General features: G+C 32.5%; 1 protein-coding gene across 1 annotated transcript; it reads left to right on the plus strand.

Annotated features, from left to right (window-relative positions):
- The first annotated feature begins 6,812 nt into the window (after positions 1-6,812).
- On the plus strand, positions 6,813-8,018 carry LOC133200764 (probable G-protein coupled receptor 139). The gene has a single exon (XM_061336553.1). It carries the CDS (start codon positions 6,813-6,815, stop codon positions 8,016-8,018), a length of 1,206 nt encoding a protein of 401 aa, XP_061192537.1.
- Positions 8,019-10,312: the final 2,294 nt, after the last annotated feature.

Raw genomic sequence — 10,312 nt, forward strand, 5'->3', positions numbered from 1 at the left:
ACATGTTTAAGAAAGCATGTAGACAAAATACTCAAGTGACCACAAGGTTAATGAAATAACGCTTCACCTTTTTTTGCCCATTAAATATTACTTAATATTTCTGTTGAATAACCGTAGAATTTCTTAACTCTAAAACCAAATCTTGTTAAATTAGGAATGGCTACAATGGAGACAGTTAATTATTTCCTCTTTTTAAAATACATAATCTTGTTTTTGTTTCTACCATAAGAATTAAGAAAATATATCTCAAAATATTTCTCAAATTGTAACCATCAATTATATTTCGATTTTCCTCTAAACTACACAGTAACAAAAGAAACTATAACTTATCTCTGAGATAACAATATACTAAGAGCAGGTCTACGTTTAACTTTGACATCCAATATTAAAACTAAAGAATATTTGTATGCAGGTAATAATTATGTAAAATACATTCTTAACAACTTAGAAACATGCGCTTTTAAATATGTTAGTGTAAATCAGTTGTTTATTACTAAGACATGCAATATTTATCTCTAGGTTTTCCTCATATTACTTTTCAAAATTTAAAATTGTTTACTAACTAGTAAAAATCATAAGACATTCCTTTACTTATTATGCAAAGAATACATAAACAGACGTGTCGTTTACTGATTTTTATTTGAAAATTAAAATAAGTAGTGTACTTATTTTAATTTTTCAAATAAAAATCAGTAAACGACAGACGTCTAAAAACCAATCGATTTGCCTTTGAACAACAATTTCTTTTAGTATACCATTTCAGGACGAATTTTTCGCAGTATATAAAAGTCAAAAAACAATAAATTTTCTATAAATACATTAAGTAAACAAGGGTGTTCAATATTCTAACCAATCAGGTGGCATACATACCCAAGATATAGAATGAATCAAAGAAATGGTTTTAAACAGAAAAGCTAAACAGAAAAGTTTTAAGCAGAAAACTTTTGTAAATCATAAGCATACATGAATTTAATAATATATATTCTACCTTAAATAATTATACACTGTTTAAAAGCTTAGAAAACGAAAAAAGAATGAAAATCAGTTTAGCTACATGTACTTCTGAAATCTGATACAAATCCCGAAGACTTTACTGTCTTTGAGCCTGGTGTGCCACAGCACGTGGATAAGGTAATAACATAACCTTGGTATGTGTCTGGTACGCGTTGCAATAGAATGGCAATAAAAAGAATTCGTCTGATTCTCTATTCCTCGGAAATATTCATTCGAAGTTGAAACACTTTTCGTTCTGCCAGTTTATTGTCCATATGTAATATACATGCCGCTGTATGTGGTATATCCCTAACACACCTAATCCGTAGCATGTAAAAAACTCTACTGTCCTACTCTTTCAGTGTATATGGTGAACTCTTTGTGTGCCGTAATGTCGAATAGCTAAGAGAAATTAAGAAGTTTAAGGTTTAATAAGGAAGCATGTACTATAATGATTATGTAAATGAAAATACCATGACAGTGTACTATTCATTTATAAACGAATTTTAATATTTTCATTGCATTTTGTTTTTAATATTTTATCTTTTTCTTTGTTGGAAAATGTAAGTTCGTTAATGGTAAATACATGTATTCTAGCAATAAAGCTGACTAAGCACAACATTGTCTTCGTTTGTAATGATCATAATTTTTATTGAATTTTAGAGGAATTGTGATTTAATTTTGCAATTGGTGATCCGACTTATACTCATAATTCCCTTTCTAAGGAGGAAATTCTTCAAAATCATGTCAGTTTAATATATTTTTCATATTCCCAAAAATTAAATTAAATTTGAATTACTGGATTTCTAAACTATCATACCTAAAAATCCTTACAAACAAAGATACACAGTGGGTTCCAATAAATGTTCTACCAAGCCTCTTTCTTTACTCCTCACAAAAACAGTGAAGAATTAACAACAGTAAAGAATATTGTACAACAATATATTCGAGAAGTTGTATAGATCAGATGTGGATACTTAAAAACTCCAAGGAACTTTTTGAAAATGTGAAATCACAAAATTTTACCAAAATCAATCATATCAAAACGTACGACTTTTTCATACAACCATTCCCCACGAGTCCAGGCTTTTTAATATCATAGACAGCTGTTTTTTCAATAAAAAATGGAACTCGTAAATTTACTTTTCTTGCCATTGGTCATTTGCAAACTTATCTTGTTAAAAAACATTCTGTTTGATTGTTCACACAGGTAATCCGAAGTTGATATTTAAAAGATGCTTGAGTTTCTGATTGACAATATCTATGTAGTTTTTGGAGATCAAGTCTTTCAACAATCTGTCGGATTCCCATATGTACTAATTGCGTCCCGTTATTAGCAGACCTATTTTTGTATTCATATGAGACAGAATTTATTCAGAAACTTCTACATGAAAAGAAGTCTCTTGATGTGGCCTTCAATTCAACATTTAGATCTATCGATGACGTTTTAATTAAATAACAATATTCATTTTCATTCTAACGTTGATTCGATATATCCCTTTGAACTCAAAATAAAAGATACCAGAGTCTGACACGTCTGTTTCATATTTGGATGTTTTAAGTAGGAAAAGACGTTGATGGTAACCTAACAACAAACCTTTATTACAAACGTGATGACTTCAACTTTTCTTTCGGCAACCTCCCTTATTCATGTAGCAATATACCCTTATCACCTGCATATGGGGTTTATATCTCTCAGTAGAGCATACTTTACGTACGAACAATTGCTAAAACGAGGCAAGCAATTGATAAATAAGTTGATAAACAAGAATATCATTAGTAAATCTCGTTTATTTTCGCAAATTCTATGGTTAATAATCCTGACCATATATTGGAAAATGGATCAAGCCTGTTCTAAAACTTGAACAATAACGATTCGATATTCTATAATACATTCTCTGAATAGAGAATAAATTCCAACTAAAAACAAAAGAACGGCGACATCACATGAGAAAAATATCGCGCTTACTTAAACTTGGAAACTTCAACAGTGAATGGAGTGAGATCTTTGTCCTAAAATCAAATTCTTCGGTAGTGTGTGTTGCACATATGTAGTATATAAAATAGTAAACAGTTTTACTTTTGTTCTCTCAACATGCAGTGGCCTTAAAGTTGAATTAATAAGCATTCTGAGAGTATTGCATAAGCAATACTAGCCCCCTACCAAATGTAATCTGGTTCCCCTCAAAAATTAAAAAGGCCATAATTCCATCAAAAATCATTGAAGGGGAACGAAAAGAAAATTTGATTTTCATGTAATCAGGTAGACTTACATACCAAAAATCAGCGCAGTAAATGCAAGCTTTTAGGAAAAAAGAACAAAAACCAAGAGGGAAATCTGGTTCCTCTTAAATATTCAAAAAGGCCATAATTCCCTAATCATTGAAGCTGAACGAAATGTAAACTTACTCTGTAACTCCTCAAGGTTCAGTCACGTAACAAAAATCAGCTCGAAATCTGCAAGCATTTAGGAAAACAGGTCCAGAAAACCCTTAAAAATGAAATAGACCGTAAATAAATTCCGTCAAAAATCATCGAAGCGGATCGAAATGCAAACTATCAAGATACAATCACATATTAAAATTCAGGTCAATATCTGCAAGCGTTTAGAAAAACGTGCGAAAACCAAGTGGGACATAATGCCAGACAGACGGAGAGACAAACGGACGGACAGGCAGATAGACAGACGAGGAAACCTATAGTTCCCTTCGGTTTCACCGGTAGGGGACTAACAAGCATTCTGAGAGTATTGCATAAAAAATACTAGTCCCCCATCATTAAGTGTAATCTGTTTCTTCCAAAAAAATTTTAAAGGCCGTAATGCTTTTAAAAATCAATAAAGCGTTACGAAAAGCAAACCTATAACTCATCAAAGAAGACTCACCTACCAAAACAGCTCATATCTGCAAGTGTTTACGGAAAAGGTGTGGAAAACCAAGTTGGACAGACCGACACATGGACAAATGAAAGGGAAACCTATAGACTCTCCGGTTTTAAAGTTAGGGGACTAATTATCAGACGGAATAACCTACATAGACTTAAAACTTTGATTTTTTTCTATAACAAACGTAATAATAATTCGGACCTACGTAGTTGAAGAAGACGACGAAAATAATTTTTGTTTGAACACCTGACATTAAAATGCCATGACTAGAAACTATGATAGTTTATTACGTATGAAAAATGTGTTTTTGATTTTTGAACAATGCAAGAATGAGAATGGAGTAAAATTATAAATTGTGATTCCAAACACATGAACTGCAGTGCATTCTCGACCCTTTGACGTACTCCTTGTCATGGCAGTAACAGGGCATTACTGCGATCAATTCTCCCGTGTTTACATCCGCGGAAGTAATGATATCATGTACACAAAAATATTATTATAAAGGGTGATAAGTAGAGACTCATAACAAAAAATAGGGATTAACCGTGCGTCAGAGTGTGAGTACAAGCAATAGCTTTACGTTTATTTTTTGAAAGAAAAGATTCTTGTTAATCTGAGAAGAGTAGAGCATAGCAGAGTGTATTAAATAGAAAACAAAACAATAAGGAACACTTTATCTTGGCATCAGGGGTCAGATGGTCAGCCAAATAATAAATACAGAAACAATACTGGTGGGTTGCCACAGGAAACATGTATCAGCATACCTCTAGAATTGTGTTAATTAGGAATCGTCACTTAAAAGCTGTGATAGCAAGAATCTTTGCTTTGCTTTAACTGCATTTTTCAGAACAGAAAATAGGATGTATAATATCAAAGTCTGAAGATATTCTGCATTGGAAATAACGCCTTCTCGTTTTGTGAACAAAGGAGTTATGCAAACTCTTTCATTTTGGCCTTGCTATCAATGAATGATTACTTACCCTACATAGAATTCTAATGGATGTGTACATGTTACCTGATGTCAGTTATCAAAAGCCATTAACTCGGAAACAATAGAAAACCTTTCAGAGTGCCGATCAGCTGTTAATGTGCGAAAACATATGACCACAAACGTATTGATACCTTAAAAAATGTGACGTTTAACCGGTATGGATATTTAAAGTTCATTCATATATTTCTTGAATTGCTTTCTGAAATTTGCCTATGTGAATGATTAGGTCGCTAAACTGTAAGTTTGTTTTATTAAATAATGTAGATTTACATGTTCTAGAAAAATTACTCCATTTTTATGTCATTTATATCTTTTTCTTTTCTTTGAATTTCTACGAAAGCGGCGTTGTTAACCTTTATTTTTTAATTCTTGGATTAGCTTATTTATGAAAAAGAATGGATTTACGTTTCAATTGAGCTACAATAAAAGATAATGTAGACACGAAATATTGACGAATAAATATGTACATTCTTTAAAATATAACGCCTGTAATAGAATAAGAGATAGTGAAAATGGGGTCCGTCAATGATTGTCTTCTTTTCTGATAATCAACTCCTTTACAAAAATTAGTCTATTTGTTTTTTTACCCCATTAAGACAAGAAATGAAGACATGTTTTGTTCCTTTAAAAAATGGATGGCCCATATATTTTCGGGGGGGGGGGATGGGGGGGAGTTATTTATAGTTTTATGCCATCGCCAATAATTATCTAAACCCTTTGCTGGATGTCACATCGTTTTTGTAGCAAAACTGTTCATTTTAAGTGTATGATTATTATTGAGCCCACTTTTTTGCTACAGGACTAGTAAAAAAAATTCACCCATCTTTGGGAAATTGCAAAGAACAAAAATTCATTGCTAAATCATGGCCATTCGACAAATAGCCTTATTTTGCCAAAGGCTTTTTTCTAGCTCTCTGATTAATGAAAAAATGGAAATCAGTTCTTTTCTCAGACAACATTTTCCAAGAATTAGTGGGTTTCTTTCAACTGCATAAATTTAATTTGAAAATGATTTAGATCCTTGATCCATTTGTCTGAAACTATTGCATTTAGCAGCTTTCGTAGACTTGACTTGAATGAATCACTGAAGGAAGGGAAGTTTTTAATCTTCCTTGCCGATTATCCAGTAAGGATAAATTATAATTCTTGAAAAGCACATTTGAAAATATTGTTGTCAGTTAATTACATGTACTGATATATGTATATGTAAATGAACAACGAAAAAATGTGTATATAATTGCGTATACGCCAATATTTCTATCAAGTACCCTATATGAATAGTTTTATTGTATTAAAATAATAATAAGCCTTGGAAATTATCATTATTTTACAAAAAAAACACACAATGAAAGATCAAACTTCATAATAATTATTACAAACTCTAAATTGGTTTTGTACGACGGTATCATTTTTTAAAGACAAATGGTCACAAATTCTTGCATTTAAGGTTGAAGTCTTCGGATGAGACCTATAATCCGAGGTCCCCTGTCGCAGTAAGTGCTGGCACGAAAAAGATCCCTTCACTGCTTAAAGGCTGTTAGTGCCGAGTACAGGTCTAAATTTGCAGTCCTCCAGTGGCAAGTGGTGACGTCTCAATATGAGTGAAAAATTCTCGAAGGGACGTTAAACAACCGAGTTGAACCAACCAACCAAACAAACCATTGCTAACATATCATATGTAAATTAACAAAGTATATAAAATGCTCTTCGAAAACGACTTTTTGACTTCACATAACATTTTGATTTGCAATCATTTTTGATTCTTAGGACACTTTCAATTTTTTAATTCCAACACATTTTGATGTCATCCTAAAAACGTCATCACCAGTTATTTTTAACTGTCAAACAAGCATATTTTATTGGTGTGAAACATCGTCTGTAAAATATAACAACAGTTAATACCGGCTCTGTTTCTCACTTTCCTGTTTTCTTTTGTAGACCATCATGTCAGTGAATGCGTCCATTGAAGACAACCTTACCACCCCTCTTTACAATGAGTCCTCTACTGTTTTGGCTTATGACTACAACACTATATATTCGACCTTCTGTCCTGGGGCGGTGAAAGTCGACAAATATGTCACCCCATATACATATGTCATAGGATTTCCTGGAAACTTATTTTCTCTCATCATTTGGCTTCAACGACGCATGCGGAACTCCTCTGGATATTACCTTGCTGCACTGGCACTTGTGGATCTTTTGTTTTTGTCACTGCAAGTGATATATGAACTCAATGAAAAGTGGGAGGTAAAGTGTCTGGATTTACCATTTGTTTGTGAATTTTACCCAATTATTTTCTTGACCTCTCAGTATCTCTCTCCGATCCTCGTGTTGTCTTTTACTATTGAGAGATACATAAGTATTTGTCACCCTTTTAAAAGGGAAGCGTGGTGCACAACAAAAAATGCAAAAATTGTAATTATTTCTACAACCCTTGGTTGTTTATGCATTAATAGCATTCAAGGCTTCTTTTGGTCTTATGACTCAGACAACAAAACTTGCCTTCTTCGTCATTCAGTGATTGAAAACGGCACTAAATCATTCTGGGCAATATGGACCTGGTGTGTGGAAGCGTTTGTGTTTCTGGTGGTCCCGTTGTGCATTCTATCTTTTAACATTCTTGTTATAAAAGAAGCACAAAGACTTTCAAAATTTGAAAAGAATACTTTACATACCCGCACTCATCGAAATTCTGCAACGACAGTTATGTTATTGGCGGTTTCGTTTTACCAAATATTTACAACACTTCCCGTGACAATCGTTGTAACTTTGTACTATACTTTTCCCCCAGGTGATGTTAGTATTTTACCAACCATAACCGATACATGGAAGGTCCATTTTCAATATTACTGGGCAAAAACCATAATTGAAGAATTAGGTTTAACTCATTACGCAGGAAACTTTTATATTTATCTTTTAACTGGTAAAGTTTTCAGAAAAGAGTTCAAAAAGCTCATGCGGCCATTGATTGGTGGTCTGAAACTTAACCTTACAAATACATTAAAGTATGAATATTCAACTGTCCGAAACGGGGGTGCAAAGCAGAGAAAGGAAGTTACAGAGAACATGTGCAATGGAAATGAAAATGGACGTCCCACGGAAAGTTCCGAAAGCGATCCAGTTCTGAGCTTATCAGAAACACACCTTTGACATTATGAGTCATACGTATAAGGTATGAATGCATGCATTTTCCAATTACGTAAGTGACCTAACTTTCTCAATATATAAATTTGATTTTACTTAAACACACCTTAATCTGAATATTAACATGTTTCTTCAGGAAAAGGTGTCTATCTCTTCTGGAATACAGAAAAATCGGATGACGAACTCAAAAATGTGATGAAACAGTTGGTGAGTTAACAATTTGTAAAATTTTGACACAGAAATGTTAATCGCACATACAGAATTATATATTTGTTTTCCTATCATGTTTTATAGATGTAAATCACACACTTTCTCAGATTACGAATTTAAAAAATGCTGTAGAACAGGTTTCAACTGCTGGAGGCTTGGAATGCTTTGCTAAATAAAAATGAAAATATTTTAATTTGTAAATAGATAATCCTTTGCATTTATAATTTAGCTTCTTTAATACTAACTTAAAATTAAATTAGTTCGAACGAATGCACGAGAATGACGCTCCTAGTATTTAAGATTATATATACGTATATTAATCTCTGTTTGATATACTTAAAGCGATGTATATTTATTTTTGTTGGCGTTAGATGGAAGGAGTGGCGAATACTGAGGTGGACTTTTACAAAGAAATTTCTACTTAGAGGGATTCCAAATCCGATAATGGAGAAAAAAGGACGATGGTTCAAATTATCTAAGGTCAAAGACATGTGCAGCGTGATATTCGTTTATAAACTCGATCTGCATATGGTCATATATTTCACTGTGCAAAATTATTTATCGATATATTATATTGTCTTGTACTTGCTTTTTTTTAAGTTGTAAAGGTCGACATTTTACGGGTCATTTTTCTTGATCTCTCTTGACCACTCATTTTACAGAACATACCTGGACATTGCCATGACAACCTTGTGTGAGAACGGTGTGGTTTTTGTAATTGCACACCTTTATACTAGTGCCAAATTCATTGAATTGAAATTATAAAATACATAGGAGGGTTATTCAAAAAAATACGTAGACAATACCCCTCTTCGTCATATTATTTGTACAAAATTTAACAACACACTTACAAATGTAAAAAATATTTATTTTGTCGATGTGAGAAGTTTCGTTTCATTTGATTAAATGGAACGCATGTTATTCAATTTTAAAATCAATATGTTTTGTCACCACGGAGCACGCTTAATAACACTGTAACGCCAAAAACAATGCTCTGAACCTTTTTTTTCAAAATTACCTTTCCTCTTCATTTCATAAAGGGACTGAGGCGCCTTACCCATTCATAAAAACATCTCCATAACACGTGACTCTTACTTTGCTAACAATTACTCGAGTAGACAAAGTTAGTTTGTCAGTATTTACAAATTCGTTGCTTCGTAGCTCTGCTTTTACAAGAAGCACACATCATTTTCGATGACGTTAGTGACTCTTTTGACCAGATTTTAAACTATAATCTGTTTCTTTGCAGTCTGTCCATTATACGATTCAAAGTTTATACCATTCAAAAACTGTCCTTTCCATTTACATACAAATGCACGGCTCATTTTTAACATTTCCTGGGTTCCTCCAGCATTGCAGAGTTTGTTTTAGAGGTTTCAAGAGTAAAAAGCAAATTTTATCGCTACTCGCTGCTCCGTGACGTCCCTCGACGTGATCTTTTTCTTCTTGTTTTTAAATGAGGTCTACCTGTCTTTAGAAATTGATTTTTTTTTAAACGAAGCAATGTATTATATTATAATATGGCATATGAAATTATATAACAATACCGAATTTGAGCATTTAGATTCTATTTCGTTTTAGCGCCATTTATTAGAGGTAAGACGATAGACGTATTGTTAGTGAAGTGTATTGTTAGTGAATTACTAAACTTTGACCGTGCTCCGTGACCCCATTTTCCATATGTTAAATTTGAGATAGTTTTCCTAAATATCATGATATATTCACTGATTTTAATTCAACTTATTTGAATTTATTGTTAAAATATGTCTATCAAATTTCATTATAAAATGATGCTTAGAAAAGTTATGACAGAAGTCTACGTCTTTTTTTAATGACCTTCGTATTTGCAGAATCTAATAATTTAAAAAATTCAGAGGCTCGATACAGAAAGGTATTTGACATGTAATATGGATCTGTTCATTTAACAATATGAAAATGTTATATACATATTAACATTTTTTAAAATGCTTTTTCTTTAATCCTTCATATTTGAAAATTTAGCAGTAAGTCGCATATAAATCTAATATGTATTATGTTCACGAATCCGTCCTAATATTGAAATAAAATCATTCGGATGAATTTTGCTGTAA

This window comes from Saccostrea echinata, unplaced genomic scaffold (assembly GCF_033153115.1).
Source record: "Saccostrea echinata isolate AGI-Se365-2 ecotype Australia unplaced genomic scaffold, CSIRO_AGI_Sech_v1 ptg000002l, whole genome shotgun sequence".
NCBI lineage: Eukaryota > Metazoa > Mollusca > Bivalvia > Ostreida > Ostreidae > Saccostrea > Saccostrea echinata.